General features: G+C 41.9%; 1 protein-coding gene across 1 annotated transcript in view; it reads right to left on the reverse strand.

The window, feature by feature from the left end:
- The window catches only part of LOC101618471 (ankyrin repeat domain-containing protein 26-like), an 85849-nt gene that overhangs the window by 52177 nt on the left and 22050 nt on the right, over nucleotides 1-11622 (reverse strand). The window contains exons 8-12 of the mRNA XM_012730828.1: nucleotides 9444-9501; nucleotides 9165-9349; nucleotides 4405-4527; nucleotides 3602-3725; nucleotides 2929-2987 (exon numbers count right to left, since the gene is read on the reverse strand). Coding sequence (XP_012586282.1) covers nucleotides 2929-2987; nucleotides 3602-3725; nucleotides 4405-4527; nucleotides 9165-9349; nucleotides 9444-9501 — 549 coding nt within the window. The remainder of the gene's footprint in view (nucleotides 1-2928; nucleotides 2988-3601; nucleotides 3726-4404; nucleotides 4528-9164; nucleotides 9350-9443; nucleotides 9502-11622) is intronic.

Consider the following 11622-nt stretch of genomic DNA (forward strand, 5'->3'; position numbering starts at 1 on the left):
AGAAACACATGTCTTTTGCAGCAACTTGGATGGAGCTGGAAAAGATCATGCTTAGTGAGATAAGCCAGAAAGAGAAAGAAAAATACCGGATGGTTTCGCTCATAGCAGGAGTATAATGGACCAGGTGAGAAAATAATAATAATGAACATCCATATACCAGAGACATTTTGTGGGGGTAGAGTGGGGAATGGGATCAAAAAAGGGCGGGGTGGGGAGGGAAGTGCACGGGACTGTGGTGATGGCACACAGGTGACTCGGTGATGGGAAACACATGGGGATTACAATTGAGATTTTTTAAAAAATGTACAAAATGGTGTAAAATTAAACTGTTATATTATTTAAAAAAAGAGAGAGAGAGACTATTTACCATATCCTTAAAGTATTTTTATTCTTTTCATAAATAAATGGGAGCTGATATCAACTTATTTTGATGACAGTATGCTTTATTGTATGACAACGTATAACCCATTCAACCATTAAAAAAAAAAAAAGATCATATTCCATAATATAAAAAAGACCTGTGCTGTTATGAACATTGTTCTGATTGTTCCTGGCACACAGGCGTACATTTCTCCGAGGCATGCACAGGAGTGACGCTGTTGGACAGTGGGATGCAAATGTTCTGCCTTCCTGCCCAGTGGTTTTCTGATGGGCTATGACAAATCTTTCCCATGCTGTTTGGTGCGAAATACATGGAGAGAGGTGAAGTGACATTGGGGCAACAGAAGACAGAGGTAGAAAGGAGGCCTGTGTCACCGGGAGCGCAATGGTCATGAGACATGGGTGTGTGACATCAGAGACCTGAGCTGTTGCCAAATCCTGAAATGCTCCAGGTCTGGGGTGGCTGAGCAAACGCACCTCTAGTAATGTAGTGAACAGGACTGGTGACCTCAGACCAATATTGTTCTCCCCTTGTCAATTCTAGGGGACACTTTTATCATTTACCACAGAGCACACTGTTTCTTGTAGATGCTTTTCTCAATGGAGGAAATCTCCAGTGAGACTTATTTTCTAGGACTTTTTACAAAAGCCGACAGGTCAGGAGAGGTCTGCCGCACCAAGTGGTCACCTCCAGGGCTGGGGATCAGATTCGCACTAATGTGGCAGTGGCCAGCTTGCAGTACTGAGTCCTAACCCCTTGCGCACCAGGGAGGTCCAGTAGGACTCATTTTTAATTCAAATACAGGGCTCACATGCTGTCAAATGTTTTTTCTGCACCTTTCAAGATAGATTTTTAAAAAAGATTTATTTATTTATGCATATAGAACTGGGGGACAGGCCAGAGGTGCAGGGGCAGTGAGAGGATTCACCAGAGACAATGGGGAGCAGAACAGGTAGATCTACTGAAATACACTGCTGAGGGGAGCAAAGGGAAACAGGAGAGGTCTGCTGCACCTGTGGGTCAGCTCCCTGGCCTGCAGGGGAATTGCTGTTGGGCCACCAGGGAGGACCCAAGATTGATTTTTTACCTGTTTATGCTATTCATGTGATGAATTACATTATTTTATAATCAAGCAACAGTCTATTCCTTCCCAGAATAAACCCAAATTTGGGGGCCATTTTCTCGAGGATTTTTGCATCTGAGCATGTAAGACAAACTGGACTTTAAGTTTTCTTTTTTGAAATATCCTGGAACAGGGCTTGGTATCATAAAATTAATTGCTTATTTTCCTTTTTTCTCTATTCAGAGGAATAAATTAGAATGTCTGACTAAAATGTTTGGAAATGTTATTAGTGAGGTTTTTTTTGGACTGGAATCTTAATCGTGAGGACATTTTATTGTTTCTGTTTTACTACAGTTTAAATTTCTTTACCAGAAAAAGACACTATTCAGATTTCCTATTCTATTAGCTTGTATATTACACTTATATAATAGCCCACTCAAACTAAACAGACCCCAAAATAGAAATCCAAGTGCCTGTTTTAGCTTTTCCATTTTTCATATTGCTGTCCTTTGGGTTTTAAAAGAGATGTCCTCATATTTAGAAGTCACTAAATATTACCGTGATCATATTGTCTTCATCGTCTATGTACCCTTTAGATCTTCCTCAGTGCTTTGACAGGTGTTACTACATCTGCTCCTTACCCCTACCTGGATGGCAGGCATGTCTATCAGTTTACAAGTGCGGTCACCGACATTCATTCAAACCACGTCAACAAACTATCCAACATCCTGTGGCCAGTACATGACAAAGCCAGGAGGCAAATCTTTTCTGACTTCAAATGTGTGCTGATGGCTATGCAGAAGCCAACGCTCGCTAAGGGAGCTGGCCTGCTCCCGTCTCCACACCTGTCACCTACGGTGGGCCATCATTACACTATACGAACTTTACTACAAGTGTGGCTGTCGTACAGCTACTCAATGCCCTCTACTTAAACTATGCAAAATGCCTTTCATTTAATGCAGGACTCAATCAAGTTGTTGTTATAATCCCACAGGCTTATCACCACTTCTTGTGCATTTCTTTGTCCTGAAAGTTTCCTTGCGGAGCTACTCGATGATCCAGATAAAATCATACATTCAAGACTCAAGCATCATCATTTGAAACAAGTTGCAAAAGCTACAATACAAGCTGTTTCTCTCTGAATCACTAGCTGTTTTACCATAATCATGTTTAACAAAGAATCATGAATTTTGCCATAGGTTGACGAGGAAAAAATTCTTTCATTTTTAGATCAACTTAATTCATGACAGCGAAGCCTTAGTCTTATGGTACTAGATACTGGTTTCATTAATTCAATCTTTCCAATTAGCAGTCTTGTAGGATGTAGTAGTATTTTAACACATAATTATTTTATTAATTATTGGTTATAGTCTATGAGGAAATAATTCTATGGCAAATACAGGGGTGACAATATTAAGTCAAAGCATCTTCTTTTAACTGTTCAGCGCTTATATTTAAAAATGATGCTAAAAGAAGACAGTACCTCAAGATCCCAAAGTGACTGTACATCTTCCTCTTCTGATCCTAATGCTGACATAATGTCTAGAAAATGCAGTCAGAGTCATACAAGAGAACGCTGATTATGTGCATTTTAAAAGCATATGCAATTGGTTTCACTAATAGGAACATAAGGGACCAGGGTGAGGGAGGAAAAGCAATTGCAATAAAGAAAAAATGAAAAACAATGAACAACCATATAGCAGAGACATTTTATGGAGGGGGAGGTTTGGTGGGGGGGGGAGAACGGGATCAAAAGTGGGGTGGGGAGGGAATGCACACCGCACTATGGTGATGGCACGCAGGTGAATGAGTGGTGGGAAGCCCACGGGGATTATAACCAAGATGGAAAAAGGCACAAAATGAAGAATAATGTAAAAATAAACATTTTTTTAAAATCACATATTTTAAAACAGCACATATAAGTCTCTCTGCATTCATGAATATTTCAACTAAATAAAAATGAGAGCAGAAAGGAACTTCAGAGGGCAGGTGATCTTCAGGAAGTGAAAGTTGGTAGTAATTGGGATGCAGATGAAGAAAGCTAGTGGAAGAAAATTATTTAAAGGATGTAGAGGCTATATTTAGAACTACACTTTAGATTTGCTTATATTACCATTTACACACAGGACAATGTTCAGAGACATTCATTCACTTACCATGTCTACTATCTTTGTGTCTTCCCTCAAGGTGAGTCAGGTTGTAGTTATCAGCCTGCTGTTGGGGAGCACTTTCACTGCCAAGCTCTTCTTTTTTCCCAATGACTGGCTCTGTGGCTCCTTCCTATAAAAACAAAACAAAATCCCAACTTTAGTAAGCCTCATTCATCCACTTAGTCAGTCAGTACCACAAAGATTTACTATATCAGTCAGATCACAGCCCTCACCTGGGAGCAGCTCGGACTAGGTACAGATGGATTCTGCCCTCTGTTTAGGAGGGGCGAAGGTGCAGGGAAACAAATGAGAACAGAAAGGCGCACTCACAACGTCCACAGCAGAACTGAATAAAGTACCTCAGCGCACAAAGGCCAGAGCATGCCACTGTCCCCGGGAAGCTCAGCAAATGCTGCAAAGAGTGAGCTAGCTGTTTCTTGAAAGAGAAACCACAGAGGGGAGGGGTGACGGGCATTCCAGAAGGGGCAGGAAGAGCAAACAACAAAAAAAGAACAAAAAAAAACGAGGTATGAAACACAGCAAATGTGAGCACGGGAGTAATGTGGGGACCCCGGGCCAGAGTGTGGGGAAGGTGGTGGGGAAGGTGATGGCCGAGAATCAGGGACAACCCCCAGAGAGCAGGCTCCTCTAGCACAGGCCCTCTCCCCTCCTGCCAGCGGCCAGTAGGTGAGCAGAGGCACAGCATGCATCAGCAGGGCTGTTTTGGTTACTGTGGCAATTTGGTGTCACAGAGTGAGAGCAAAACTGGAAGAGCGCAGCTCAGAGCTGCAGGTGACGGAGTGAGTTACGGTTCTAGGCTCTGCGGTAGGGACACGGGTAAGCGCTGGAAGCACGGACTTGCTGGGGCTGGACTGCGTGATTTCCAGGGAGGGGCGAGTGCGGGGCCTTTTCGGGATTTGAGTGGTCATTTTCTAGGATGGAAAAAAAACAGAGTAAAGGACCAAGAGCCAGGAAAGAAAAAAATGTCACAAGGAATGGTGACTTCCGTTCAGAACCCATCAAATTTGAGGCACCCATAGGACTTAGAAGAGAGATTTGGAAAAATGTATTTGGAGCAAGAGCGGTGAACTTACTGCGTCCTGCGATGTTATATTTGTGAAAATACTAAATTTGTAGAATTAAATAATGCAAACTTACACAAAACTCTGAAATATGGAAAATAAAAATAAGAGCAGGGGAGAAAACGAAAACATGGAATTCAATTTTTCGATCACATATTTTTCTAACTTTGTTGCAAAATATACCTTTCTGAGTCTATGCAAATACTCACTTCTGGAATATTATAGCAATGTGCTTCTTTTTTTTTTTTTTAAGTTTTTAAAGTTTTAACCAGTTCAAGATGTTAAAAGACCACCTCCCTTTTTCTTTCCAACTTATTTATTTGCCTTCAATTGAGGCAACACTGGTTTATAACACTGCATATGATTTAGAAGTTTAGGATCACACCTTTCAGGTTTTATGTCACACCACAGCCCCCCCACCCACAACCCTCCACAAGGGCTCTCTGCCAAGAATATTTCTAAATTTTTTTTTATTAAAAAGTTTATTTTTACATCATTTTTCACATTTTTTTTCAGAATATTTCTAAATTTTAATCTTTAAAAATCTTATGAAAAGTTTTAAATTACAAAAGAAAAATCCTTATCTGACCAAGGATTCATTATGTGATTCTGAATTAAGTGCCATTTTGAAGGACTATGCTGATGTAAGGAAGAAGTACAAAATGTTATTTTAAAATTGGCATTTTTATATGAAACTTGATTCCTACCTTGCACCATACACAAAAATCATCTCAAAGTGGATTAAAGACCTAGACATAAGAAGGGAAACAAAGATACATGGAAGCAAAGACATACACAACATACAGCATCCAATGCAGTGACAGTGAAGGCAAGGACACACAGATGGGACGTACAGCAAAAGAGACATTACGAAAAAAACAAACAGACAGCCCACTGACTGGGGAAAAAAATTTCTCACACACAACTAGTGATAAAGAATTGATCACAAAGATATACAAAGAACTGACGAAACTCAACAAAAATAAACAACCCCATCAAAAAATGGGCAGAAGAGCTAAAAAGACACTTCTCCAAAGAGGAAATGCAGATGGCCATATGAAAAAGCATATGAAAAATGTTCAACATCACTCGTAATAAGGGAGATGCAAATTAAAACCACAATGAGATACCACCTCACCCCAGTGAGAATGGCACATCTTCAAACAACTAGCAACAACAAATGTTGGTGAAGATGTGGAGAGAAAGGAACTCTCCTGCACTGCTGGTGGGAATGCAAACTAGTCCAATCACTATGGAAAACTGTTTGGAGGTTCCTCAAACTGCTAAACATGGAGCTTCCCCACGACCCAGCAATCCCACTCCTAGGTATCTACCCAAAAGACACAAAAACACTGATTCAAAGATACCTGCACCCCCATGTTTATTACTGCTTTATTTACAATTGGAAAGACATGTAAACAACCTAGATGCCCAAAAGTAGATGACTGGATTAGAAAGACGTGGTACATACACACAATGGAATATTACTCAGCAATCAAAAAAACCAACACATGCCTTTTGCAGCAACATGGATGGAGCTGGAAAAGTCATGCTTAGTGAGATAAGCCAGAAAGAAAAGGAAAAATACTGTATGGTTTCACTCATAGCAGGAGTATAAAGGACCAGGGGAGAAAATAATGGTAATAATGAGCAACTATATACCAGAGACATTTTGTGGGGGAATGGGATCAAAAACAGTGGGGGGAGGGAAGTGCACTGGACTATGGTGATGGTACATGGGTGATTTGATGATGGGAAGCCCACAGGGATTACATCTGAGATGGAAAAAGGCATAAAATGATGTAAAAATGAACTATTATATTATTATCTTTTTTAATTTCGCATTTTTATTCCCCTGTGAACAACACACAGATCTCTCTAATTTTATGTTTGTCCACATAGGATGGCAAAGAGTAGAGAAAGGGTCTAGCATAAAAAAATTAATAAAACTGATAGCCAAAGTGAAGGTTAAAATGTCTTTAAAATAGGCCCATCCTGGTGGCACAATGGGTTAGGACGCAGCACGGCAAGCTGGCTGTAGCCGCTCAGTGGGAGTTCTATCCTCAGCCCTGGAGGTGATTCATATGGTGCAGCAGACCTTTCCTGTCTCTCCCACTGCTCCCCTCAGCAGTATACTTTGCTGATCTGCCTGTTCTGCTTTCCAGTCTGTCTCTGGTGAATCCTCTCATTGCCCCTGCACCTCTGGCTTGTTAATAAATCTTTTTAAAAATGTCTTTAAATATATCTGCAATTATCAATCAGGATCCAACATTCGCATAAGGAAAGAAGGGGACAATCAAGTCAGGGGCTTCTGAGTTGCAGATTAGAATTGACATGTTATGTTTAATAACTGGGAATTCTAAGGTTAATAATGTTTCCTGAGAATAATATGAAATGTTTATGTTGCTGGAAATATTATATATACAAATAATATAGAATAATATGTAGAAAGCAGAAGTCAACTTCCAGAGTTCATTCTGCATACTTTGTTGAAATCTTTCCTTTCAATAATGGTTCTACAATAAGCAGCTTTATTAGAAAAGAGTCTCAAGCTGTGATTTCATTCATTTGAGATATATACATCTGTCCAGTACATACAAATACTGTTAGCAAAAGAGAAATCTGAATCGCTCCAGAGGCCTCTCTGATGATGCAGGGGTTAAAGACACAGCATTATCAGACTATTGCCAGCCACTGCAACATGAGTTCAATTCCTGTCCAGGGAGCTGACCCACATGACACAGCGGACCCCTCCTAACCCACCTGCTGCTCCCCTCAGCAGTGTGTTTCTGTAGATCCACCTGTTCTGCTCCCCACTCTGTCTCTGGTGAACCCTCTCACCTCCCCCACACCTCCGGCCTGTACCCCAGTCCTTGTGTGAATATGTAAATCTCAAACAAAAAAACCATCCAATAAAACATAATTCTATATTGTGTCTTCCAGCAAAACATAATTCTATATTTTATTTAAAAAAAAATTCGTTGTCACATTTAGTAGATAAAGAACCTCATTTACCTAGTAATTTTAATTAATGAAAAGACTAAATCAAAGGCTTTCTTATTTCCTCTCTTTTTATTCTCAAAAAGATCAAAACAACTACACCAATTATATGATACAGTTAAGATAGTTAAGTAAATTAAGTTAAGCAAACAGTAGGACACTTAAGAGTCCCCCAGAAATGGCCTTTGGTGTGCACAGTGGTTCTCGGGACTGTGCTGTCCTCAGCTACCAACTGCCGCCCTCAGTCACCACCTCATGATGGCAGCAATTCATCTGGCTGCAAGTCACTTATGAGAGTGCAGCACTGTGAAGCTAGTGGCAACTACTGCAGTACGAGTTCGATCCCCAGCCCTGGAGGTGACCCACGTGGCACGGCAGACCTCTCCTGACCCGCCTGCTGCTCCCCTCAGTAGTGTACTTTGTCATTCTGCCTGCTCTGCTCCCCGCTCTGTCTCTTGAGGGGTGAAGCCTCTCAACACCCCTACACCTTTGGCCTGTCCCCCAGTTCTGTATGCATCAATCAATTTTTAGAAAGTGTGGCATTGTTTTCATTTCCTAGCCTTCTTGTCCGAACTGTCATTTACAATAATGCCCATCCTATTTTCTTTTTTTTTATAATACAGAGTTCCTGCTCTCACTCAACCTCACGACTTGGTTATTTATTTATTTTTTTTAAATATAATAGTTTATTTTTACATCATTTTGTGCCTCTTCCCATATCAGTTGTAATCCCTGCGGGCTTCCCATCATCAGATCACCTGTGTGCCATCACTACAGTCCAGTGCACTTCTCCCCCACCACTACCCCCACCCATTTTTTATCCCATTCCCAACTCCACCTTTGCAAAATGTCTCCTATACAACTTGGTTTTTTAATGTCATGTTTTTATAATAGTAAGTCTCTCATTTGGACTCTCTTATTCAATCTTTTTTTTTAAGATTTATTTATTCATACAGAACTGGGGTACAGGCCAGAGAAGCAGAGGGTGAGAGGATTCACCAGAGATAGAGTGGGGAGCAGAACAGGCAGATTGACAAAGTACACAGCTGAGGGGAGCAGCGGGCGGGTCAGGAGAGGTCTGCCGCGCCATGTGTATCTCCTCCGGGGCAGACGGGGATCAAACTCATGCAGAAGAGGCTTAAGCTTCTTAGTGCTGTGCTTTAACCCGCTGCACCACCAGGGAGGGCCTCTTACTCAATCTTTATATATGCCTTGCCCTTCTTAAGTGAACTCTTTCCTTTCATCCTCCTCAGCTTCTTATTCATCTGGTTGTCTTTCTAGACTTTCCATTCTACAGAGGCATCCCTCACAGTGCTTACTTTCAACAATCTTGATAATCTCAACCCTCTATCTACTTCTCTTGCTATGACACTTGTGTTCGATTGTGATCTTAAAGACCTTCATTTCTGTCTAGGAAATTGTTCATCCTTCTGATCTGGTGGATGGTACTGAATAAGTTTAGGGTACTCAAAGAAAGTAGGACTTACTTTTGTAAGTCCTAAAGGCTGGAGAGGATTTAGAAGAGGTGCAGGTGATGGAAAGTCCGGAGGAGAAAATTCCTGATCATCGCTGGGTGAAATGAAGATTTCAATCACGTCATCTACTTTAACACTAGAGTTATTGTCCTCATGTAAAGATGCATTTTCGGGTGTCACATGGTCACACTTCACCTCTATGATAGCAAAAACAAAGTAAAAAATGCACAAAGATACCTATCAGTTCAAATCAGTGGCTAGAATGAGGATGGACAGGCTACAATAGCTTACTGTCTTTCTTGCATTGCTGAGTAGTAGTCATCAGTTTTAAGCTTTGGAGTTGGGCCGTCTAGAAAAAAAAAACAGCATTAGTTTTCATAAAATCATTCTAGTACTCTCTATGACACTATAATCTAACACAACACACAGGTTCTAGAGTCATCAGCTGTAATTCAAATGCCAGTTCTGCCACTGACTCACATATTCTCATGGAGTGAGGGTTATGAGAGAGAACACGAATAGACCCCAAATGCCACTTTTCTAGGAATTACTAGAATGAGTAGGATATCCATTCTATAGTTTTTTTTTGAGATTTATTTATTTATGCATACAAGAACTGGGGTAGAAACCAAAAGGTGGAAGGGGGTGAGAGGATTCACCAAGGACAGAGTGAGGAGCAGAACAGACAGATGAAGTGAAATACACTGCTGAGGGGAGCAGCAGGCAGGTCAGGAGAGGTCTGCCGCGCCATGTGAGTCACCTCCCTGGTGGGGATCAAACTCATGCTGCAGTGGCTGTGATAGCTTCATAGTGCCAAGACTTAGCCCTTGTGCCATCAAGGAGGGCACCATTCTATTATTTTCTTTATCAAAATAACCTAAAACAAGGCAGGCTTGGGGACCAGCAGGGCAGGTCCTTTCGCACCCCAGGATGGCACCTGGGTGCCAGACTCAGCTTCCCCCAGCCAGGCTCACCCTGTTCAGGGGCCAACCTGCGGCCCCGCAGCGCCTGGTGAGGCCAGTCCAGTTGGAGGTCAGTAGGGGAGGATCAGGGACTCCCAGGGGCCACAGAGCCCCATAGGACTGCCTGGGCCCTGGAAGGAGGTCCTTGGGATGAGTGCTCTGGCCAGAAGCCCCCAGAAGCCCAGATGCCATGCTTGCCTGAAGACTTGGGGATGCTCTCCATACCCTTTATGGAAAGGCTGCCTCCTGGCTGAAGAGAACACTCTTCTCCAGCCTAGAGATTAAGCTGGCTCAGACCTTTCCTGGGGCCTGCTCTGGATGCCAAAATTCTACATGAAGGGTAAGCTTCTGCTCAGTTGAGGAAATTGGGGGAAGCTGTACTCTTTCAAATAACAAAGGTCTGTTGCTTTTTGGTGCTGTGCTTTATACTGCAAACAAATGCCTTACCACCAAATATAACCACCCTTTCCTGTGAGTGTCCTATACTGGACTACTATCTGTGCTTTCATTTCTGGATATTTACTATTTGGGAAGAAAACATTTTTGTTTATTAAAAATTTGAAATTTGTCATTTGCTATTCCAAAGATTTTATTTGTATACTTTTCTCACAAACTTACAGTTCCAAAATGAAGATAAGCAAGAATAAAATTGGAGGAAGAATAAACATTATGTATCAAAATGTATTTTGATTTCTAAGTGAGCAGAATGTTTTTACATTTAACATGAAACACAGGTGCTAGGGCTTAACAAATTCTTTTGGAAGATCTGATATTCATCTTTTTAAGTTCCTCTTATTTTATAGCTATGGTTTTACTTTAAATTGGGCCTCGCCAGTGGCTCAGGGGTTAAGTGTCAGCACTATGCAGCTATCAGCAGCCACTGCAGCCCAAGTTCGATCCCTGGGCGGGGAGAGAACCCACATGGTGCTGCAGACCCCTCCTGTTCTCACCCACTGCTCACCTCAGTCAGTCCACCTGTTCTGCTCCCCACTTTGTCTCTGGTGAATCCTCTCACCTTCCCATATCTCTGGCCTGTACTCCAGTTCTTGTATGAATAAATGAATAATTTTTTAACATAATAAATTAGGGCCTTTCTGGTTGCGCAACAGATTAAAGCGCAGCCCTACAAACCTGGCCGCAGCTGCTTCAGCACAAGTTCACAGGTTTGATCCCCAGCCAAGGAAGTGACCCACGTGGCACAGCGACTTCTCCTGGCCGGCCTGTTGCTCCCCTCAGCAGTGTGCATGGTCCATCTGCCTATTCTGCTCCCCACTGAATCTGGTGAATTCTCTCACTGCCCCTGCACCTCTGGCCTGTACTCCAGTTCTGTATGCATAAATAAATCAATCTTTAAAAAAATACTAAATTATTTCATATTTTCAAAACATGTTTAAAATGTGACACACAGGCCCTCCCTGGTGGCGCAGTGGGTTAAAGCACAGCACTGAGAATCTAAAGCCGCTTCCGCATGAGTTCAATTCCCGCCTGCCCCGGAGGTGACCACATGG

The sequence above is a fragment of the Condylura cristata genome, unplaced genomic scaffold, assembly GCF_000260355.1.
Source record: "Condylura cristata isolate star-nosed mole 26May11 unplaced genomic scaffold, ConCri1.0 scaffold00029, whole genome shotgun sequence".
Classification (NCBI taxonomy): Eukaryota; Metazoa; Chordata; class Mammalia; order Eulipotyphla; family Talpidae; genus Condylura; species Condylura cristata.